This window comes from Melanerpes formicivorus, unplaced genomic scaffold, assembly GCF_026170545.1.
Source record: "Melanerpes formicivorus ecotype bairdi unplaced genomic scaffold, bMelFor1.0.p_v2 SCAF_2, whole genome shotgun sequence".
NCBI classification, from domain to species: Eukaryota; Metazoa; Chordata; class Aves; order Piciformes; family Picidae; genus Melanerpes; species Melanerpes formicivorus.
This window is the reverse complement of record NW_027142354.1, coordinates 25,419,843-25,445,295: the sequence shown is the minus strand read 5'-3', so window position 1 is coordinate 25,445,295 and position 25,453 is coordinate 25,419,843. Positions and strand designations below refer to the sequence as shown.

Below are 25,453 nucleotides of genomic sequence, written 5' to 3'. Positions count from 1 at the left end.
AGACCCACCTGGATGAGTTCCTGTGTGACCTGGAATAGGTGATCCTGCTTTGGCAGGGGAGTTGGACTAGATGATCTCTCAAGGTCCCTTCCAACCCCTAACATTCTGTGATTCTGTGACTTTCATTGTATTTTTTAATTGGTTTCTTAATGTAACTTGACATGGGCACATTATTATTTGAGGCTGTACCAATAAGAATGTAATTATTCTACTACTCCTTGGAAAGCACTTCTCCCTTTGCCAGTTGAGGAGATTCTGATAATATGTTTTTCTTATTCATAATACCTGCATTGTGCATTTATGTTGTTGATTTGTTACTGGATCCTATGTTGTTCAATTAAACTGCAAAGGCTTACTCAAAAACTGAAAAAAAATATTTAATGTGGTGACAAACATAAGAATTTTCAAATATAGAAACTGTTGTAGATACTACAGATTTCTACTTGAAGGTTTTAAATTCTGAGGAACATCTGTAAAATACGTATTTTAAGAGGGTCGTTTTTCACTTGCTTCCTTGAAATGTACCTAATGTTTAGTTATTTAGGGGGAAAAGCTTTCATCAATTTTAAAAACACTTTTTTGTTGTTGAGTTAGCTTAAAGATTTGCTAAATTATCCTGAAATATAAAAATAAGTTCTTTGATGTTGATGGCTCTTATATCTGTTTAGCTATTATGAAAATTTTCTGACTGAATCTGTAGTCTTCCTGTGCTTGGTGCCTCTAAACTTGGTGCTTCTGCAATGTGATATTTCTTTAAAGTGAAAATACAATGTAATTTATTTTTAGGCTTACCTGTATGAAATGCGTTCAAGCACTTTTTTACACAAACTGGATGGACACACAGATTCTGTCATCAATGTGACTTTTAGTCCCTCATCTCCACAAGTAAGTAATTGCTTTTTTGTCTCTGTAGTTAAAATACATAAAATCTTCACTGTAAGCTTGCTTTTTGCTTCTCTTTTATCTGTCAATATGCTGTGCAGCTGTAACTCAGTTCATCTACTTCCATCTATAAAGTGCTTATTGTGTCAGTCATGGGCCTGTGCAAGATGCTACATGCTACAGACAGATGCTCTAACTGCCAACAGAGAACACTTCTAGCATGGGAACTGTTGCAAACATACTTGTTGAAGGCTGGGAAAATGTACAGCCACCTCGTATTACCTGAGTAGACCCCTAATTCAAACCATTTAAGAGAAATAAGTTGGAGAAAGGATATCCAAGGAACTCAGACCTGCTATCATTACTCAAAGGCTTGAAAGATTTTAAAAGCCATGTTTTTTTAAGAGGGTCTGTGTCAGAATAAATAGTGGCATAGCTTTATCTCAATGTTTTGAGAAATTATTCCTCTTGTGTGCTCGAGCCTTTCAGATATCTATAGGTAAAGTGTGCACCAAAGAATTTAGACATTAGTCAATCACAATTCTTTATTTTTTTTTTCACTGGTCATTAATACTATGTTAACTGCATTAAATTTTTAAATTTCAACATAATTGTTTAATTGTAGTGCAGCAGCAGTTTTATCTTGAAATCAGAGCTTCCCTACAGCTAGTTTATTACATGAATTCTTTGTATACAGCTTTGAATCCTGTAGATTTACCTTTGTTTTCATGTATTGAAACTTCATTGAACCTTTTGCCTTCCTACACTTCTCCTTACTTTAAAGAGAAAAAAGTGGTCACTGTATATACAAAGCAGTGCACAGTACCTGCTCTTTACTATCTCTTCAATGCTGTCTGAACCTGCTACTATTAAAAAAACACATTTGGAATAAGTACAATTTCTTTCCATGTGGATGTATTGTCACATTTACATATTTACTTCATTTTGTAAATACAATTGCTACTGTTTCTGTGATTTTAGAATTTCTGAAGGTTTCATTCCTTGTGTATATGTTGTTTGTACTGAGAAATTGTTAATTACTATCTTGTGGTGAACATTGTTTTTCTACCCTTTGCATTCAGCAGTGCTGTATTAAACTGAATTATAAGATTATTAAATGTTTTGCCCAGATTAAGAATATTTTCATGTTTAGCACTGAATACAGTTCAGCAAAAAAGAAGTTCTGTACTGAAGAACCTAGCTGACTATAGTATTGCAGCATCCTGACCTGTCATCCAGCTGTTGGAATGCATTTTGATAGAAAATGTCTTATCAGAGTGTAACTGTTAAAAGTCTAGAGGTTCAGCTGCAATAATACCACAAATCAACACTTTGAAGTAACTGAGTTCAGGCAAATCAATTGTTGATCAGAAGGCAGAATCCATAACTGGTGTAAAATAAACATTGGCTGTGCATCCAAGCCAGACTAATCTACCTCTGCAGGTGTACCTTGGGGCAAAAAGCTTGTAACACTGAACTTTATGAAACATCACACAACCAATTTAGTGCTATGGCTAAGAGTCAGATCTGAAGTTTGAGGACCAGTAACCCTTTTCTTGAAGAGCTCTTTCCTGAGAAGCAAGAGCTGTGGATTTGACAAATGTCAAATGATTTTGTAGGAGATTTTGAAGCTGATGTTATAAGCAACAGTTTACTAATATCAAGGAATGGGCAGAAATTGCTCCTTTTAAGGATTACAGCTGAAATGCAAATTATGTTAATCAAGTAGTTCTGCATACTAAGCACTAAATAAGTATTTGGGGGAAGTTGCTGAGCTGAGGAAAAAAAAATCACTTGGATTCCAATATAAGATTTATCATGAGGTCACGTTCAAAGGCACTAGAAGAAGCAGCTAGGAAATGTAATAGTAAGCTTTTAGAATGGAAATTAAGATAACCACAAATCAATCAGAAAAGAATAATCCCATGCTTTGAAAGAATCACTTTGTATTAGGCAGCCAGAGTTTCCAACCCTGGAAGTTTTTTATACCTACCACTAGTTTGGGGTTTAAAATTGACACTATTCTTGTTTCATCCAAAGATTGAATGAATACAATTAAGAATTATTTTGAGTTCTGAACAAAACCCCATTGCACTGGAAGGGAAACACTAGCAGAGGAGGAGGAGTAAGTGGCATAAAAATGGAAGTGGCTGAATGAAATTCCAACTTTATGGCTACGTTTTCTGCTGTGGAAAGATTCAGCCAAGAGTGAGGTATAGTGATAGTGCTGCAGTTCAGCAGTTACTTGCCCGGGTAGTTCGTTCCAACCATTATTATATAACCTTAACTTGCATAACTGTTCTTCCAGAAAAGAGGAGAAACTTTTGATGGGTATAATAATGATTTTAAAATATTATTATTATTATTATTTTATTTTCACTGATGGGGGGCAATGTTGTTTTCATCATATGGTTCTCTGGAATGATTTATAAAATGGTTGCTATGAAAGTTGGACAAGCAGAATAAGAAACTTTGCATCTACCTTAGATTTATTTTCAAGGTGATGTTTCAGTTTCTCATTTATCACTCACTAGTTTTCACTTGTTCAAAACTAATGTAGGGAAAAGTGTTCATCTTACCAAAAAAAAAAAATTAATTGAATTTTAGTCTATTTTAGGAGTAACATATTGATGGATAATATAATGTTCAACTATAATAACTGTAGCTATTAACTATAAGACATTTGAGTCAATCTAAAAGTTCACTATTGTAGTCTGCTGGATTTTGGTGCCTTTTGCATGGTTGAGTGTTGGTTTCATCTTTCTGCAAGCTAGGTGAATACTGTGGCAAAACCATTCAAGTAAACTCTAGCATATTATTGCCCCCATTTAAAGTTGCTTAAAAAAAAAAAAGAAAAAAAAAAAAAGAGGCTCTGACCCAATATTCTGTGGTGGAAGTTACTTCTTCATGACAGATTAATGACTTTGAAACCAATATGCATTGCTATAACCCTATTTATACTGATATTTAGCTTAAAGTGAAAAAAGAAACAGCACCCCAAACTCCACTGCAATAGAACAAGCCCTGAGCAACCTGATCTGAGTTCAGCACTGACCTTATTTTGAGTAGAAGGTTGGATGAGATGATTTTCCAAAGTCCTCAGAAAGCTTCCCATCTGAAACATGCATATATTTAAATACATATTTAGTCAGTGCAGGGCATCTGATGAAAAAGAATAAAAAATACACTTTACATTGGTTGAAAAATGGCAAATCTATTTCATTTGCTTTGTCTATATATTTAAAGAAACTAAATATATGACAGTTTGATGTAATGACCCAACTGATAGTGAGAGAAAACTTCAAGAGAAAAGAAGCCAATACCATAAAGGAAAAAGTCCCCAGCTACCTGGTCTGTGTTCAGTATTGACCTTACTTTGAGTAGGTTGAATGATAACATTTTCTGAAGTTCTTGCAAACCAAACTAAAAGTCTACTGCTGACCTCATATATATACTTTCTGAGGTTAAAGGTATTTCTTATTTTCTCCTCGAGCTGTTAGCCCCATCTGTGTACTCTCATTTGTGTAATCTCAATGAATTGAATGAGGATTTGGAGTGGCTCTCTCTTAAACTCAATGAACATATCAGCTTAATTTTTCTATCCAATTTACTGAAATGGCAGTCTGACCAAATTTTATTAATGTTTCATTTTCACTCTCATGTTCAATATCCTCTTCTAAAATGTACAGATTTATTATCATGGTATTAGTTGTAAAAAACCTGGGATGGTAGTTAAGAAAATTTGCTTAACTCTCATGGACTAAAGGCTCTTCCAGTTGACCAACTTGTAAATTGTACAAATACATTCATGTGACGTAGTCCACGGCAACTGCATGTGCCCTTTCTTATCCCTATAAGACTTTAAGGAATAGAATAGAATAGAATAGAATAGAATAGAATAGAATAGAATAGAATAGAATAGAATAGAATAGAATAGAATAGAATAGAATAGAATGGAATGGAATGGAATGGAATGGAATGGAATAGAATAGAATAGACCTTCAAGATCATCGTGTCCAACCTATCATCCAACACCACCTAATCAACTAAACCATGCAACCAAGCACCCTATCAAGTCTCGTCCTGAACACCTCCAGTGATGGTGACTCCACCACCTTCTCTGACAAGTTGGATTCACTGGGCCAAACCCTGGGTAAAAAGATCTCTGCAAAAGGTACAAGCACACTGAGTGCTGTTGAGCAAATGAATCATTGTGATGCGAGACCTTTGGGTTTTCTAATGCAAGATAGTGCTTCAAAAGAAAAATTCCAGCTGTGATTGACTGAAGCAGCTGTGCAGTCGGTAAGCCCGTAACATGTTGTTAATCAAGAAGGTACTCTTCAGATTTAGACAACTGCAAATTTAGAGCTGCATAGCCACCCAACTTTGAACAGTTAAACAGATTTTGAAATTCAGCTGAAGTACAGCTTCTCTGTTATTCTAAATGCAGTCCTAGTCTAAATGGCTTGGGCAAAAAGAGGGACTTCAGCTTTACCCATCTTTGGGAGGTTCTCCAAATGGATTCATTCTCTTACGCTGCCTAGTTTGAAGTCGCTGGCTACATTTCCAAATCTTGGTCCCTGCATTTTTAAAAAATGCTTTGAAGTAAAAGAATGTAGGTCTTTGGCTTATACCAACCATACACCTGCTATAAAGGTAGTCAAGACTGAAGAACCCATTAGTGTGACACAGCAGGTAGTCCTACTGAATTTATTTCAATCCCTGAGAATTCAGAATCAGGGCTCCTCACTGCATACATGTTTCTGCTTAGAGCAGAAAGACAATTTCTCTTGCTATTTCTAACAAATTCACATAATTCTGTGTGGCAATATTGAAGTAGTAGAAAAACTTGTTTATACCAAAGAAATTATTGCAGATTCATATGCCACCTTTGAAGAAGATGACAGGTTAAAACAACAAAAAAGTTTGATTATGGGGTACTCCAGCCATGCTAAGTGCATTACCAGCAAACAACAGCTGTACAGCACATGACTTTAAATAAATATGCTTGCAGTGGTAAGCTTTTTGTAGCATGTTTGTTTAAAAATTTTACTGTACTTCTTCAAAATGTAGATATTTTATTGAATGGCACTGCCAGATTGAAAGACATGGTACTACACAATTGGTTACTTAGCTGTTCAAATTGAGTTCTGTTTACCAAGTATCTAGACCGAGAGGTCAGACGTCCCTCATGGACTGAAAAGAGGGAAGAGTGCCTGAGAGCAGGAAGGAAGGACACTGACTGTGGTTGTAGGGATAATTGGAAGAACAGCTTCAGGAAACATCAGATAGAAAATGAGAGTGAAGAGAGAATGGTGAAGATTAACTAAGAACGAGAGGAAAAGAACTTGTATGGAAGGAAGTGATGACTTTGGAGAGATTAAAGGAAGTGCCTAGAGGGAATGAATGCACTGCAGAGAGAAGTAAGATAGCTGCAGTTAAGAATTGTAGCTTCTACACTTACAGGTTTTTTGTCTGAAAGTGACAACAAAGTGAGATGCCCATGGAATGGTTTTCAGAGTTGCTGACAACCAGATGTTGCTCTTGACTTAACAGTTCTGAAAATCAGTGTGCTTTTCAAAAAGACATGAGGAGAAGATGCCAGATAAAATAAACCTCTCTTACTCCCTTCACACAGTACACAACTGTCTTCCAGGGGCCAATAATATAATATTGAAAGGGATAAGCATGTGAGTGTCTGTTTTTCATGCTACATGAAGAGGTATGTAGGAAAATATTTTGTAAAGTGTACTTTGTACTTTGAATACAGTCCCCTCCTCTGTCCTGAGAAGCTGAAGTGAGGAAGCTTTGCCAAACAGGAGAAACTAAGGGACTAATCATTAGGTGTTTGTTCAGCTGTGTTGTATAAAAGGAACTGGAATTTAATTATCTTACATAGCCCTCTAGGAAACTATCCTTAAGGTATCTCATTTCCTTTTCTTGCCGTCTCAAAGTGTTGTCATCCTGCATTTTTCCTGATCAACAAATAATGTTCATAGAATGTAATTAATGTTTGCTGACACTGGAAACTTCCAGAGTAGGTTTCATTTCTATAATTCCTAGGGTATCATGAAGAACGTGTACAAAGGTTCTTTCCCCACTTTGATTAATTACTATTCAAGAATTTGCATTCCAAGAATATTGTCCCTTCCTAGATGTTCTTTAAGAAATTTAGGGCAAATTGATTTGCAATTATTATATAAATCTGTAGAGGATGTATAACAAAGCAGAGTTCAGCCATTTAAAATACTATTAGCATAAATGTAAGAGAAATGGAGTATGGAGTGAACTCTCTTCTAAATGAGCTTTTGGAAGAGGGAAAACTAAGTCTTAACTAACACATTATACATGAGAAGAAATATGGACACAACTTCTGTTGCAAGTAAGATAGCAACATCAAATGATTCTAGCTGTCTGGTCGAGTATGATGCAACCACATTTGGGCCCAGCTCCTGGCTGTATCTGAGCTGCAAACAGTGTAGTGTGAGGATGGCAGAAAGCAGAAATTCTTTAAAGCTGCCTTTAGTGACTCTTCCAGTCCACTGAATAAGGTGGTAATTAAAATAATTAGGTCATAAAAAATTTATTTTGTCTGGAATATTGTTGTAGCTGAGACACTCTGCGACATTTTTTACAGAACTGTAGTTGTATTCTATCCAACCAGTTGCCTATTCATTTGAGAACCTTTTCTGAAAGATGATTTTCCAACTGACATTCCATACCATATTGCAAACCTACCTCTAGGACTTATTCCAACATTTATGATCTTCATTTTGTCTTTTCTGCTGAGATCTGTGGGATACAGTCACACTGACTCTGCCACTGTCTTTTTTGTCTCCTACCAGGTCTTGAGTTGCCTATACTGTTCATTGCAGAGAGAGGTTATGTTTGGAGAAAGATAAATGACAAAGCTGTAGCTTATTTTTTAAAATGCCACTTCAGTATGTGTGTTATTCTTTAACCTCAATGCAAGTGAACTGCTTTTTAATTCAGATAGGAACTCTCAAAAGGGATCAATAGGAATGATGGCAGTAGCAGGAAATTCTAGCCCAATTGATTTCAGTGGCTTTAGTAATTTTGCTTCTGTTTTCCCAGAGAAGCGGAACAGAACACTGGTTCATTGCTTGTTGTTACTGGAAGAAAGGAAGGAGACAGTGGAAGAAACAATTGAGGGTATTACTTGAGACAAAATATACATTTAGGATTCTTTCCAAGAAAGATTGATATTAAATTAGATAATGTTTTACTTAATTTTATTAATGTCTTAGGATATTGTCAATCATTTATCTTAGATATAGAATTAGATAGAGAATTAGCCAGATTGGAAAAGACCTTCAAGATCATGAAGTCCAACCCATCACCCAACACCATCTAATCAACGAAACCATGGCACTAAGTGCCTCATCCAGTCTCCTCTTAAACACCTCCAGGGATGGTGACTCCACCACCTCCCTGGGCAGCCCATTCCAATGGCCAATCACTCTTTCTATGAAGAACTTCTTCCTAACATCCAGCCTAAACCTCCCCTGGTGCAGCTTGAGACTGTGTCTTTTTGTTCTGTTGCTGGTTGCCTGGGAGAAGAGACCAACCCCGAACTGGCTACAACCTCCCTTCAGGTAGTTGTAGACCATAATAAGGTCTCCCCTGAACCTCCTCTTCTCAAGCAAGCTAAGCAATCCCAGCTCCCTCAGCCTCTCCTCATAGGCCTTGCACTCCAAACCCCTCCCCAGCTTTGTTGCCCTTCTCTGGACATGTTCCAGCAACTCAACATCTTTCCTCAACTGAGGGGCCTAGAACTGGACACAGGACTCAAGGTGTGGTTCTCATTTTATCATCTTGTATTCCACAACAGAATATGAAATACTCCTTCTTAGTTGACACCTGCCATGTAATAATCTAAGATGTGAACTAAAAGTAAAAAATATGTTGTAAAAACACTGGTGCTCAATTCTTCCAGAGTATCTGCCTTGTAGATGATGTGTGCCTTTGGAAATTTCTCAGTTCATACTCCTTGTTTATTATTTGCTCTCTGTCATATTACAAAACAATTAACAGAAGGAGAAATCCACTAACCATGTAGTATGTGTTTTAAAAAGTATAGCATGTAAAGTTGGGTATTTTGTATCCTTACATCTTTATCTTACAGTGTTGATGCAAAGAATGAGTAAATTCTATGGTGGTGACAGAAGAGTATATTCATAAGGCAAATGGATATGGCAAGTGCTGAGGAGGCAGTCTGGCAGTCTATTTGCTCAATTACAGTGCCATTTTCCTGTGTAAAAAGTCAAAAAATTTGTGTACTCGAGAGGAAGTGCAATTCTAACTCTTATTTGCTCACACACACAATGGGGTTGAAGGTAACAAATCAAAATAGAGTAACAGTGTGTTGAATACCTGATGTCTTCCTGTGTTTTAAGGTCTCATACTCAGAGAAGAGCCCGCGTCTTTACTTGGATTTAAGTTAATAGTACCTTTTTCTGTGACATCTGGTTCTATTTTCATTGTTTGCTAATCCAGTTATGTGTAGTTATTTACATGAATGATGTCACTGAGATCAGTGAAATTAATGTGGTAAGCAAGTCTTCTCTGACCCACTTAGCCGGTAGCGTATTGTTCACTTTCTACCTTTGGAGGGAGCTACCTTATCCATGTTCTGGATACCAGAATATATTTTTTCTAGATGCTCAACCTGAAACCTATAGTCATATCTTGGTAACTCTGTGTGTTGTAGATATAAACTTTTTTTCTAATTTTAGTAGTTTGTGTTGATAGAAGTCAGGTAGAATAGCAGAACTCATACATACATACTTTGTGCAATGTTTGCAGTTTGGAAGGCCTTGGAAGTCATCTCAAGCCTTTTACCACTGGTGGTGATAAACATGTTATTTTAAAAGATTTTCATAGAAGGTTATTTTCCTGGAAAAATTATGGCTAAGAACATACTGGGTGCTGTTGAAAGGCATTTAACAGACAGTGCAATCATTAAGCACTCTCTGCAACAGTTCGCAGTGGAATGGTGCTGTTTAACTGATTCAATATTCTTCTATGATAAGGCTGGTTGCTTAGTGGGGAGGTGATGGATATAGGTTTTTTTGGGTTTTGGGTGGTTATGGGTTGGGTTTTTTTGTTTGTTTTGCTTTGTTTTGTCTTTAATTTATTTATTTATATTAGTAAGGTTTTTGATACTGTCCCTCACAGCATCATTTGGAACAAAGTTTTTGAGTGTGAGACGAATGCTTTCATAGTGGGAAAAGAATCCAGGAAGGCTGGACAATTTTCAAGAAGGAAATCTTAAAAGGCACACAATGAAACCATACCAATATGCTGAAAGATGATCTGGCAGGGAAGAAGACAGGATTGGCTGAACAGGGAGTTTTGCCTGGACCTCAGGGTAAATAAGAGAGTTTATGACCTTTGGAAAAAGAGACAGGCAATTCAGGAGGATGTTGTGAGGATATCAGAATCACAGTGAATGGTATGGGCTAGAAGGGACCTCAGGAGAAGATCTAGTCCAACCTCTTTGCTGAAGCAGATTTGCCTAGATCTGGTTGCACAGGATTGTGTTCAAATTCTGAAAAATCTCCAGAGAAGCAGACTCCACAACCTCTCTGGGCAGCCTTTTCCAATGCTCTATCACCCTCAGAGTAAAGGATTTTTTTCCTCATGTTTAAGAGGAATCTCCTACGTTCTAGCTTTTACCCTTTACCTGTTGTCCTACCACTGGGTACCACTCAATAATTTGGCCCCAGACTGTTGACACTCACCCTTTAGATACCTACAAGCACTCAGGAGAAAAAGCCCCAAGTCTTTCAGTCACACTGCTTAGTGTGTCTTTACTCCCTTATGCAGGGAGAAAATCAGAAGTGTCAAAGCCCACCTAGCACTTAATCTGGCTCCTGCTGTAGAAGACAGGGAAGAATGTTTCTGCAAGTATATTATCAACAAAAGGTGGGCTAAGAAGAATGTCCATTTTTTTAATTGGTCGTGGGGGGAAGCATAGTGACAAAGGATGAGGCTGACTTACTTAATACCTTTTTGCCTCAGTCTTTAATACTAAGACCAGTTTTTCTCTGGGTATCCATCCCCTGAACTGGTAGACAGATGGAGAACAGAATGGAGCCTGCATAATCCATATAGACTTTCGCAAATACTGTCACTATTTAAAAAAAAAATTTAGAGTTTTTAAGGCAAAATGTGGAGAAAAAACAACTGAAGTCCAGTAGTGCCTGCAATCTGAAAGTGTGATTTGAAACTTACCTGTGCATAGCATGGAATTTTGAATTGTGCCTTGTTCTCATTTTTAGGAAGCAAAAATCTTGGAGTCTTTGCTTATTGTTACAAGCGTACAGTATGCTTTAAACGTCTCAGAAACTCCTCTTTGATAAGATTTGGTCTGTGATTTATTGTACTGACACAAAAAAAAACTCTCTGGGTTTCGTACAGATTTTTTTGGGAAAACTCCCTGGATTTCATTATTTTTCAAGTCAGCTGTCATCACTGCAACAAGATCTTTGTGGTACATCTTAAGAATCTACTAAACCTTGTAGACAGGTTTAATTAGATTATTCTTACTTTTCCTTCATTAAACCTAGAATTATACATTGGGGATCCTGAGTCCATGATGCCCTGAAGTATTGAAAAAAGAACAAGAGAATATTTCTTCTGTATCATTGTACTTCTCACAAATGCTTCAGTCATTCTGAAAAAAAAAAAAAAAAAGTCTTTGATTTTATTAACTGTTCACCAAAACCCAAGATGCCTGTTTGCTTGGATGCCTTCTCATTGTCAACCCAATGAACCTAATAACCAAAAGCATGCATGTTTCTGTTGCTTAGATTCCGTAAATAGCCTCAGTCTTCAGATTCTTCCTTTATTCTTGTAGCTAATGCAGAGATTTCAAATCTTAATATTTTAGTGGTCTCTTCCAAATTCTAGCAATGTGTTAAAATTGATTCCTTATAATTAAATACTTAGTGCAACTTTACTTAAGGAAAAAAAAATATAAGCTGAAAGAGTCTCTCCTTTTTTTTTTCTTTTTTTCCCTTGTTGGCATGGCTCCATAGACTTAGAATAGAATAGAATAGAATAGAATAGAATAGAATAGAATAGAATAGAATAGAATAGAATAGAATAGAATAGAATAGAATAGAATAGACCAGGTTGGAAGAGACCTTTGAGATCATCACATCCAACCCATCATCCAACACCATCTAATCAACTAAACCATGGCTTTCTCTCACTAAACCTGTCTTTTACATTTTACCAAAGTGGAGAAATTATTTTTGCACCAAAAATAAGGAATAAAGGACTGTATTTTTGTATCTAGAATTTCTAGGACAAATTGAAGGCTTATGCTTATTCTTAACAAGAGTGAAACAAGCTTCCATTCCGAATATTACTTAACTTACTTAAGGGAAATACAAGTGCTGTGATGCAGAGACTTTGAGAAATGATGAGGATAGGTAAATCCTAACAGAATACCTGGAATTGTTCTGTATCCATATTTCTCTGAATGGATGTATGTATTCATCATATGTGCATGTTCATTATAACTTGACACATCAATAATATATTTATAACTAATGAAAAAGCATTTTTGTGTTGAGCTGTAAAAGCTGTGAAAGTCTACATCAAGGTTAGTGCCAGAAAAACTTAAAACAAAATTAGTTGCTTTTTTACTTCTAAAGAAGTTCAGTCTTGATTAGACAGAATAGTTTTATTCTCATAACTTAAAATTTGTTATCTTTATTAGATTGATAAATGTGAAAGTAAAATACAAATTCTTGAAACAAATGAGAAATGTAATTATTTTGTGGTAGACTAGACTACTCTTAAAATCTGACTAATGAAATGCAAATCTTGTTTTTCACTGGTTTGGTGACATAAATTTCAGGCAAGACATTAATATATCCAAAAGGCAATCATGTAATCATACTTTTCAATCTCGAATGATGAATATGTATATATTCAGTAGAAATTTTCATTTCTTGTTTAAAATCAAGACAGAATCATCCATGGTATCTCAGTATGTACCCAAAACTCATGACCATAAATGTAACAGTATTTAATTAGGAACAGATCTTGCATTGTAATTACATGATAGGGATTTTACTGAGTTTCAGCACAAGTCTGCCAAGTATGGCATTTGCAGACACCAACTCTGTGGATGATCTAAGGATTTAAGGAAGCTCCTTCTTCTTTATCTGCCATCATGTTATTCTGGTTTTGCTTAACTTTGATTTTTTCTTTCCCCCCACCTTGGTTTTGAGTTTTGTTTTTTCTCTCCTTTTAAACATTTGAAAAAAACTGAGGGAAGATATTTTAGCATCCAGACAGTTCTCAGGGAAGGTGAAAATTAGTAGGCCTACTGTGAATATCAAAATGTCATTTACTAGTAAAAATATTAAAAATATAATTATTTATGTGCTGATTCCATATTACCCAGGAGTCATGAGGTCTGTGGTGACAGGTTGGACTTGATGATCTTTGAGGCCTCTTCCAACCTTGGTGGTTCTGTGACTTCACAGAGGGAATTGTTACCCTCTATCTACTGTAGATCACAAGTTTTGAAAGCCTGCCTTTCCACACCAGTTTTTACCTCTAGTTCTACAAGGTCTTGCATATTTAAAATCTATATATAATATGGACAGTTTTATTATAGGTAAGGGACTCTGGTACAGATACTGATCGTATATAAGCAGCTCAAGTCCATTAGTTTTACTAGCTCTGTCTCAGCACTAGACCTGCAAAGGCAGGAGGTTGTCTTCACTGGTTTAATGTAGTTTACACTTAGTATGTAATGTATGCCATTGCAAAATGAGCTTGTTTTTTACAGTTAAAATTCCAAGTTTAATATGTGATGATGACTGTAGTATAGGAGACTTTGTAGAACAGAATGATCAGATTTTAATTTCCCAATATGAATCTGGACAGAATACTGAAGTTGAAAAGTCTATAGTAGCAAAAAGCAACATCTGATGCCAATTACCAGGTTTTAGCTAACTTTCTTATAGTAGATTTTTTTTAATAGATGAGTAATGCCAAATATAAAAAATAATAATAAAGAGGGAAACGGAAATCATAGAGCTATTGTTCTAAGAAAAGGCATAAAGTGAGATTACAGTTCATAGAAATTTATGGAGCGTATTACACAGGTTAGTCTTTCAAGTGTAGTACATAAAGAACCAGCAGATGAATCTTAAGAACTTCCAAGAAATTGTAGTGTAAACCAAATATCCCACTACATCTGGCAGCATTTTATTGCATCTGGAGCACATAATATTTTCTTCTGATTCCAACTAGAAGTTTCATTCCTTCAGTTTTGTTTTCAGGGCAGTTTTAGTATGAAGCCTGATCCAAAGTTAAAAACTATCTTTTTTGATTTTGCTTGAAAAGCAGGCCAAAAGTCTACAGGAATACATTACTGATAACAACAGATGCCTATAGATGCCTGTAATTTGTAACTTACTTACTGTCAAATAACAGTAATTACAAAAAAAGCTGCTTTTTGGGGGGGAGGGAAACTATGGTTTTATGGGACTGTTGTAGTTAAACATCTATTAGGACTTCTCTCAAGGTTAAAAAAATACCCAATGAGGAACACCCAGGCTGTGAATTGTTACAAAATTCTTAAGGATTTTTGAAGTACCTTCTCTGCCTTGCAGAATACTTAATTTTTAGTGTGATGTGTGAACATGGACTACTGTTTTATTTTCCTTGTAATTTATATGTGATCTAAAAGCATTATATAGATTCTGCCTATCACCTGAAATGTTGGCATCTGCTCTGAAATGGAGCTTTTGATGCTGACCATCAATAATGCACATACACAGTTATATTATGGTACTTTTTGAGTGGAGTGTATTTTGCTTCTAAGTGCATTCTCTTTCCAAATTTGAGATTTAGTCTATATTTGAAGGTTGGAACAAGTTTTGTGTATGAATGACTCAACTTCAAAATGTTTTGCTTGCACCGCAAAATATGATACGCTCCACTGGGAAGCTGCTAGTCTGGCAGGTTTTGCTGGTTTTCCCACTGACTTAGCAAGTGTTGTGCAAGCATTGCTGTCCCATGACTTGAACAGCTCCTGTTACTTCAGATACAGAAGCACAGAGATTTAAAACATCTTGTAAGTAATAAAAAAAAAGAAAGAGAAACCACTTCATTAAGTTCACTCTTTCAAGATCTCTGTGATACAAATGTCTGTACAGAATAAATATGGTTGCACTTTCTTCAAGTGTGAGTTATATGTTTTGATTATTTTTAAACAGAACATCATTTTTCTCTTGAAAATGTCTAAATATGCAGTATGCCATTTAAGAAGATGGTTTAGCTTTTGAATTTCTTATCATCTGCAAAGTATTTTCCTGAGGAAAAGGTGGATTACCCAACAATAAAATTAACTTACTTGCTGTGTAGATATGGGGAAAGATAATCCAGAAAGAAAATACATTTTGAGTCCAGACTATATCATGCAGGCATAAATTTCTCATCCCCTGATGATGAGTACCAATACATACGAAGCCAAAATCTTTTTTAAAAGGAAGCAATACTGCCTTAATAAAACTAGTTGTTATTTAGGTCAGTCACTTGGATGGAATTATGAGATTGTGTACTAAGGAACCAGGGAGTGAGCCAGAATCACAGATGTACTTCTTTCAGATAGGTTGTTTTAAAAACCAAATCACTCTTAAAACTTTCATGAAAATACTCATTTTGTAAAAATAATAAAAATCAGCCAATATGAGTGAGCCATATTCTCTCCTGCTTGACTGCAAGGAGTACTTGCAATTCTGGACTAGAGCTAGTGTTTCTGGCCTCATCAAAAAAGAAACGCAAACAAACGAGACCATGATGGAATCTGGTGGAAAAGAAACTGTTGTTTATTTCTCCAGGTGTTACAGTTATGAATTTATGAAAATTAATAAGGCGATTATGATATTAATGAAATATTAAACATGTTTTATTAATATGAAAATTTGCCAAAATCTTATCAGTTTGGTGTACAGCTGGAATACATATTTACAATGGGAATGTACAGTATTTAGGCAGTATAACAATTAAGACATTTTTTAGGCAAACTGGAAAAATAAAAGCAATATGGTGCTCAACCACTGGGGTAGACTCAACACAAACCATTAAACAAAGGAGGCAATAGTCTACTCACCCCAAGTAGGTGGGGTGCTGCTGCTGTATGCTAGCCTGTAAGGCTTTTGAGGTGCTCTGATGTGCCTGGCATGGCAAGAGACTGGTGCTGATTACTAGCAGTGATGCCATACTGTCTTGATGGCTAAGCTGGCCTCGGCATGACAGTGGGTGGCTCCTGAAGCTTCTTCCCAGGATCCACAGACCGTCCTGGGGTTTTTGCAAAGTGAGTGCTTATAGCGGTAGTGAGTTATGGCTGCAAGGGGATGGTTCCTGGGGTCATGGCTCACCCAGGATTTGTCCCTCTGCCTGGCAAGACACATCTGTCTGCCCCTGGGCTTCTAAGACACATTACTGCGAAGGGCACTTGCATCTTTCTGAGTAGTCTGAGGCATGGCACGGATTCCAAATAGCAAAGCAAGTGAGGCTTGGCTTCTTGGCTTGCAGGGCAAGGCTCGTGGCTTCTCTCCCAGATCTTAGGCAAGACAAGGCAATTCAAGGCCTGTATTTATCACTTGCCCAAGATTCAAGTTTGGGCCAATAGGGCAACTGAAGCCAGCAAGCAGTTAACCAAGGAAATGGGATTCTGCCAGGCTGCGACCATAAAAGGCAAAGACAGAGGCCTGGCCTAGGAGAAGCATGGCCAGTGCACATGCTCTGTAACCATAAAGGGAGAATATGTCCCTTTGTTTACCAGACTTACTGGTGCCTGTTCTTTTGTCCTTTTCCCACGTTACCCTGGACTCCTTCAGGAGGGAAGGGGAGAGGAGCATCCATGTCTGGACATACCAGGACTTGTCTGGGTTTGTGTTGTTCCTACCACCACAACAGGAGCATGTCAAAAGAGAAAAACTGTCAGTGTGTTTAATTACATAATTAAGTCTTGTACTAGAAGAGAGGCACTACATGGGAAATTGTAAAGAAGCAAAATGTTTTTATGTATCACTTCATTAAACAAGTTTGTAAATATGATATCAGGTCTGGAATCCATTTGACTGACATCACTACAGCTGGCCACCCTGTCACAGTGCTTACAGCTGAAGTGAAAAAAAGTCACAGTTTTTAGGTTCCCACTTCTGTCAACATTTCCTCTTTCACCAAATTCCTTTTTGAGTTTTAATGTGCAGTGGTTCCAAAGCAGTGGTGCCAATGAGTACTATACAAAAAGTGGGCTTGAAAATCACCTACTTTAACTTAGTGGGATATTTTATCTTAGGTTGAAAAGGACCTTTCAGCTTAGCTGTGTATACATTTTTTCTGACATTATTTGATTTATTAAATGCTTGCCATTTTGTTCCTGATGAGCACAAACTATGGCCTCACAGTTCAAAAGGAAAGCAAATGGGACCGGATGGGATCCATCCTAGGGTGCTGAGAGAGTTGGCGGATGTGCTAGCTAGGCCACTCTCCATCATTTTCCTCCAGTCCTGGCTCACCGGTGAGGTCCCAGGTGACTGGAAACTGGCCAACGTGGTCCCCATCCACAAGAAGGGTCGGATGGAGGAACCTGGAAACTCCAGGCCGGTCAGCCTGACCTCAGTGCCAGGGAAAGTGATGGAGCAGATTATCCTGGCGGCAATAACTGCGCACCTGAAGGATGGCCAAGGGCTCAGGTCCAGCCAACATGGATTCAGGAAGGGCATATCCTGCCTCTCCAACCTGATCTCTTTCTATGATCAGGTGACCCGTCTGGTGGATGTGGGGAGGCCTGTGGATGTGGTCTACCTGGACTTCAGCAAGGCCTTTGACACCGTCCCCCACAGCAAACTGCTGACTAAGCTGTCAGCCCGCGGATTGGACCATTACACTCTGTGCTGGGTTAGGAACTGGCTGGAGGGCCGGGCCCAGAGAGTGGTCGTGAACGGTGCCACATCCAGCTGGCGGTCAGTCACCAGTGGTGTCCCCCAGGGATCGGTGCTGGGCCCTGTCCTCTTCAACATATTCATCGATGATCTGGATGAAGGGGTAGAGTCAGTCGTCAGCAAGTTTGCAGATGACACAAAGCTGGGGACAGATGTTAGTCAGTTAGAGTGTAGAAAGGCTCTGCAGAGGGACCTCGACCGACTGGTCAGATGGGCAGAGTCCAATAGGATGGCATTCAACAAGTCCAAGTGCCGAGTGCTGCACTTTGGCTACGGCAATCCCATGCAGAGCTACAGGCTGGGGTCGGAGTGGCTGGAGAGCTCCCAAAGAGAGAGGGACCTGGGTGTGCTGATCGACAGCCATCTGAATATGAGCCAACAGTGTGCCCAGGTGGCCAGGAGGGCCAACAGCATCCTGGCCTGCATTAGGAATAGTGTGGCCAGCAGGAGCAGGGAGGTCATTGTGCCCCTGTACTCTGCTTTGGTTAGGCCGCACCTTGAGTACTGTGTCCAGTTCTGGGCCCCTCAGTTTAAGAAAGACATTGAAACACTTGAACGTGTCCAGAGAAGGGCAACAAGGCTGGGGAGAGGCCTTGAACACAAGCCCTATGAGGAGAGGCTGAGGGAGCTGGGATTGTTTAGCCTGGAGAAGAGGAGGCTCAGGGGTGACCTGATTGCCCTCTACAACTACCTGAAAGGTGGTTGTAGCCAGGAAGGGGTTGGCCTCTTCTCCCAGGCAACCAGCACCAGAACAAGGGGACACAGTCTCAAGCTGCGCCAGGGGAGGTTTAGACTCGAGGTGAGGAGGAAGTTCTTCACCGAGCGAGTCATTCATCATTGGAACGGGTTGCCCAGGGAGGTGGTTGAGTCATCGACCCTGGAGGCGTTCAAGGGGAGATTGGACGTGGCACTTGGTGCCATGGTCTAGTCATGGGGTCTGTGTTGATAGGTTGGACTCGATGATCCTCGAGGTCCTTTCCAACCTAAGCGATACTGTGATACTGTGATACTGTGAAATGACAGTGTCTATCAGAGTTATATTCAAGACCTAGATTGAAGGGCTTCCTGAGAGCTAAACTTAATTTACAGATCATGAATGGATGATATGAAACCATAACCACTGTGCAACTCCTTGTTTCATTGTGATTTCCACTCTGTTTCTAACTTACAATTTTCTAGGCTTTAAAAATGGGAATTATTTAAAAATAAACACTGCTACAGTTAAAACTAAGAGAACGTCAAATTGGCAGATTTGTACAATAGCTGGTATGTACAATATTCTACAGGAAATGTAGTTTTGGAGTGGGGATAGAGTTTGGAGTGTGGAGAGAGTAGGTCATACAACAATAGTCACAACAGACGCTGACATCTGTAGCAGGTTATTAACAGTGGTATTGGAGTCTGTGTCGTAGGGTTGGAAGGGTAAGGCCAAAAAGCCTCCTCCCTCCCCCCTGTAAAGTAAAGGGAAAGAAAATTGAAGGGAAAGGAAAAAAAAACCTCACAGCTGAATTAGTAAAGCAGTGGAGCTGTATATTTACAAAGCAATGTAGGATATGCAGGGAAATATATACAAATTTACAATATTTACAATATATACAAAGATATACAACAGAGTAGCTCCCCAGAGCGGGTTAGAAAGAGAAAGAAAGAGAAAAAAAGGTTAGAAGCAGTTGTGTTAATTGGAAAGGAGTTAATACAGGCCTTATCAGTTTCAAGGCCAAAGCCTTGGCCGAAAGCCCAGCACAGAGAGCTGCTGCTCGGTGGAGGAGTGGAAGAAAGACTGATAGAAAAGTGCTGGAATGCCCAGGATACCCTCCTGCACTCCCAGTTCAGAAGGTGCTTCCTCCCACTCTACCAATGAAATTAGTTTAGATCCTTCTTTTCGTTTATCAACTTCCGTCCACCATATTCCCTTTCTTAAGGGGGCAGCGTCAAACAGTCACAGTCTGGAAATCTAAGATTGCAGCCCATAATAATGTATCAGGTTTTTGTACTTTCCCAGTGTTTCATACATAACAGTGTAAGGCACCTGCTACACACTTTGGCTTATGGATTAAATAGCAGGGTATAAAAACACTCCAGTGATTGAGGATTCTAATAGCTTTCATATCCTTTCTGAAGATGAGATTGGAACCTACTCTTAAATCAGTTGTTTGTTAATTCGTTAGATATTTTATTCAGTGTTTAAGCTTTTAGTCTTTAGCTCAATGGCCTGAGTCACATTCCTCAAGCCAACTCAAAATGGGTGGTTGTAATACATTGGCAGTCCGTGACAGTCCATAAATAACAAATAGCTCTTAAATAGCAGGTATCATGGGTGGTCCAAGAGTTTCCTGGGAGGGGGATTTTCAGGAAGGCACTATGGCTGGAGCAAGAGTAGTGTATTCTGTTTATAAATGTATTAATGTATTTAATTCTGCTAAGTGTGGCTGATATTGTGACAATCACTCCCCTGGGAAACAGAGAGACATTATATAAAAAGAAGATTCTGCATGCATAGTAACTCCATGTTAAATTATCTTATAGGTCACAGTCTCATTTTGAGACATACTTTGGTTAACTTCATATTTTTCAATGAATAAAATCAGAGTTTACAACTCTAAATATAAGCCTACAAAGGTAGATATAGTTACTGGATTGGCGAGAGGTAGTGAAAGACCAAAATACTCATTGCCCATCTTGTAGTAGCTTTAAAAATAGGTAAACTCTTTAATTAGAACAGTTGCATTCTACTGAAAGAATACAGTTTCACTTTGTAATACTGTATACAGTTGTACCCTTGTGCTGCTCTCTTGCCAAACCACAGAATTTTTCCAGACCTTGAAGGAGATTCGTGTGCCAAATGGCTGTAAAGAAATGTTGAATTGTATTTGCTTGGAAGTGAATCACTTCGATTACCTTGTTATTAGAGTTCCTTTTTGTTGACTGTTCCTTAAGAATGACACTACCTCCAACAGTACAGCTCCTCTTGTTTAAAATATCAGTGGTGCTAGTGGTTGTAATATCTTCCATTTATTCCTCGTGTCAGTGCATGTATCCATTCATAGTGTGTTTTTTTAACATATTTGTCAGAGATGGAAAACTGTGAAATTTAGCCATGACCAATCAGTAAAGTAGCCAGTATTTTTGTTTGTTTGTAGTACTCTGGGTAATATGTGTTTATTCTGCTTTAAATGTAGTCTTATGTCTGTCTGTTTAGAAAATGTGAATCCTGCAACAGCAAAACCAATTATGTTCAGTGACATTAAATGAAGGAAAAAAAAAAAAAAAGATGTTGCTATTAAGGTCAAATCCTACAAGAGTTTTGTGCATGTTTTCATTTTAACGTGTCAGTTGTTTATTTCTGACATTTTTGCTCTCTGGACAAATTATTAACACATGTTTTTCTTCTCAGCTCTCATGAAAGAAAATGTTTCCGTATTTTTAAAGTTAAACGTGAGCAAAAAACCATAATTTACACTTTTTGTATGCATGTTCTTGTCTGGTTTGAAAAATGTGAATACCTCAGCATGAAATAAGTGCTAAAATCATAGCAAGGATGTAGTGTTTTCATGAAGTATGTTTCATTGGCTTATGAGGAGAAATAGTTTCAGTATCCTACTGCATCATGTTGAACACGTACTGCAAACCTGACATGAGTCTTTATGATGCTTAATTTTGTGTGGAAAAAAGGCTCACAAAGAAAGAATAAAATACACTACATTAGTATTAGTTAATTCTGCTACACCAAGTGGTCTTAAGGTCTTTTAGGAATGAGATATTGATAATTACATGGTTAGTTATCCAATTGTATAAGCCAATCGATTTAGTTATTGCCATCTGTAACTTGTCTCTGTCCTTATCCCTTTACTTTTCTGATGAGAATAGAAACAGACTAGTGAAGTCTGTCCTTCAGCTTTAAGTATGGCTTTTTTATTTTGTCATTTGCTGAATCTGCCTCATAATTTAAGCACATTAGGAGTGTTGTTACCATGTGTACATGTGTTTCTTTAACCATCTGTGGCTGCCATTACATTCTTCTTGTAAATGTGACGCTATAGATATTGTTGCTTGTCACTAAAGATATTTATTCCTATATGCTACTTAGTAAATGCAGGTATTTTTTAATACATTGAAATCTATTTTTTTTCTTCCCCTCCTTTTTTTTTTTTTTCTTTTCTTTTTTTTCTTTTCATGATGGGTAAAGGTAAAGAAACCTTTGATGGGTTTGCTGGAAATGAAACCAAGTTAATAACTTATTTGTGCTTTTGCACACATTCAAACATTACTCAATGGGAAGTTAGTTTAGGCAGCAATCTTTGTCTGTTAGTATAAGCTGAAAAAAATTTTTTTACACAGATAGATCCCATATATACGATCTGATTTGTTTTAAAGATCTAGCTGACCTAGTGAGAGCAAAGCAGGATAGAGATGCAGCTAGGAAAGGAGCTGGCAAAGGTGGTTCTCAGCTTAAAGAGTTCCTTGAGAAAATGGCAGGAGGATTATTAGGACAACAAGTTGAGGGGGAGGAGCAAGAGTCAGATGACATTTCGGACTGTTCGTCACCCCGCGAAGAGCTAAGAAATGTCCGTAAAGATTACACCAGGGCAGATAAGGAGCCAGTTCTAGCTTGGCTTAGTAGGTGTTATGATACAGGTGCTCCAGCTCTAACAGTTGGAGACAAGTCAGCAGCTCAGTTAGGAACTCTCTCGAGGGATAATGGAATAGATAGACATCTAGGCAGGGTTCTCGGTAAGGTTAATCTGTGGATACGCCTTTTAATGGCGGTTGCCCTGAGATACCCTTCCGGAGATGATCTTCCATGGAATTCTAAACCCTGGACTACCATAGATGAGGGAATTAAGCGCTTGAGAGAATTTGCTGTTAGAGAGATACTCTATGGCTCTGCTATGGGAATAGAGAAAAATGCATTAGCAATGTCTATGGTAGCATACCATTTGGCCTCTTTGGATTCCACCTCTTGTACAAAGAGATCAGTCACTCCTGCAGCTTCTACATCGAGTCCCTGGCTATAGTTGGAGCTTGGTACACAGTCAAAAAGTGTGCGTCCCTTGCATTCAACACCTATGAGCAGTATCAGAAATGATGGAGCTACAGTATGAGCTGGAATCCAAAGAGGCCAAATGGTATGCTACCATAGACATTGCTAATGCATTTTTCTCTATTCCCATAGCACATGCCAATGTGGACAGGCTAGGGATAACTAAATCTTGTAGAACTGTTGTTAGCACTTTTTGATATGTCCTTATGTGAGCTGCTTCATCATTATTTCCAATAGTTTCTCACTGGATGGTGGCTCTCATAGACAATACATAACCTTGGCTTGAACACTGCTTTGTTTTGGAAATTCAGCATTGATGATATGCTGGGGTTTTTTTTGGTTTGTTTTCTTTTTGGTAAGTCATTGCAAATGCTGTCAAACAGCATTTGGCTTAGTTGCCAACACAGTTCTTGTTCATAACTGCCCCTATTGAAAATCAGCTTAATATTAATCTTGCCTGTGATAGTGAGGTGTAAAGTTCTAAACTTTTTCAACCACTATTGATGAAATCCCTTACCAGTTCAACAGTTACTTTTTAAAAGCTGTCATGTTAACAAACATTTCAGAAAGTGAATTGTTGAGTCAGCAGTGGAGATGGAGAGAAGTGAGAATTAAATTTTGGAAGGGGTAACAAGGGAGAGAAAACAAAGGAAAACAGGCAAGAAAGTGGACAGCATAATCCATTTTCATTGAATTCAAGACATTTATGAAGGATGCAGTTCTAAACCTGCAACAAATGAGACAGAGTTTGCAAAAAGTAGCAATATCTATATCTATATATGTGTGTGTATATTTAATATTTAATGTATTTAATGTAATTAATATTTAATGTATTTAATGAAATAACTTTGTGAACTTTCATTGTATGTCTTCTGGATTCAGAAAGTTTCTTGCCACAGTTTGTAGCTAAAGAAAATTCATAGATTGTCTACCCTCTCTTATAGACTGTCTTTGTGCTATAGATGGATTCTGTGGTCAATGTATGGGTAACTCTGAGTACTGGAATTTCACACCAGACCTGTATTCAGCAAAGCTAAATATTCAAAGCTCCAATTAAACTTAATCTGTGTTTGACGTTAACAGTTTGTGTGGAATGCCCATTTTAGGCTATCTTTTGGAAACATGCAAGGCATGTATTGTAGCTGATGTAATATAGTTTGGGTGTTGGGTTTTTTAACTGAAAAAGTATATAAAAATAATAATATAGCTATAGATCAAATGTTTTGAAACTAGAAAAAATGTTTAATTTAAATATTTGTGGTAGTAAAGAATCATATCTGTCTGTCTTTTTGCATTTTTAAGTCACAGTAATTTTTTTTCCCCACTTGCCTATAAGTCCTTATTACACTGCTCAGAGGAAACATATACAAATTTTTCTAGACCTGTCTGTATAAGAACTTTTTAGACCTGTCTGTGTAAAAGAACTTTTTCTAACATTGGCATTTTCTCTTAAGAACTTGCAAGAATTAATACTCTGGAAGACTAACAGTGTACCTTATATGCACACCTCAAAGATCATTGCAATTATATCTTTTGGGGAGTATTTTTCTTTGGCTTTTAAACATAATTTTTTAGATTTTCCCATTTTGATTATTAATTCGGGTTTTGAGTCAGATAGATTGCTGTTCATGAATATCAATATAGATCAGTGTAGCACAACACTAATAAAGACTTTGCAGTGTTCCACAGTAACTGTTTTGTTCTTTTAAATGAAGGAGCAGGCTAATGTATGATAATGTTGCAAACTTGACTATCACAGATGAGTTGTACTTCTTGCAAGCAAGGTGCTCAAGACTTGATGCAGAAAAAGCTTTGCAAATGTTTTAGTGAACATTACTATCTTAGGGCTGATGAAATGAAAAAAATGAAGGGAAGATTGTGGTGTGGTCAAAGTGGGTTTTGTGTTAAATCAAGGGGCGACTACTGAAGGAAAGGAAGGATGAAAACAATTGACAAGCTGAGGAAAAAGGACATTGTTGCAATAAGACCTAAGCTTATATGAATATTTTATCTGTTTAAGTGAACGTGGAAGATCATATCCTTGATGTCTTGAGCAGAAAGTATTTGTAGGACTAACACATAACTTAGAGGTAATGATGTAGAAGGAAATTGAAGTTGCAGATAATCTTCAGTTTATCTGTCCCAGTGACAAGTTGCTGTCTATAATGTTGGAGAACATTTTAGCTAAAACTGCAGTGGAAGAGAAATGAGGATCATTATTCTAATCTTGTAAATTTGAAATAATGCCTAAATCATTAGGGAGAGGTTTAACTGTGGGTCATGCCTGGAGATACAGTTATTTGGCATTATCTGAAGTTAAGATGTAAAGAGGAGGGGAGGAAGAGAAAAGTAAGGACATACTTCTCTGAGATGATGTAGGAAATTGACTGGGAAATGAGAATGCTCTTCTGACAGATTTATGAAGCAGAAGTATAGTCAGGACAGAGAAGAATCAAGGATGCCAAGAGAGACCTAGACTCCAAGAAAAGCACTGTCAGCTGACTTGAAGGCTGAACTAATAGAT

General features: G+C 37.7%; 1 protein-coding gene across 1 annotated transcript in view; it reads left to right on the top strand.

Annotated features, from left to right (window-relative positions):
* Positions 1 to 25,453, top strand: part of WDR27 (WD repeat domain 27) — a 120,213-nt gene that overhangs the window by 74,756 nt on the left and 20,004 nt on the right. The window contains exon 23 of the mRNA XM_068153534.1: positions 787 to 885. Within this exon, the coding sequence (XP_068009635.1) occupies positions 787 to 885 (99 nt within the window). The remainder of the gene's footprint in view (positions 1 to 786; positions 886 to 25,453) is intronic.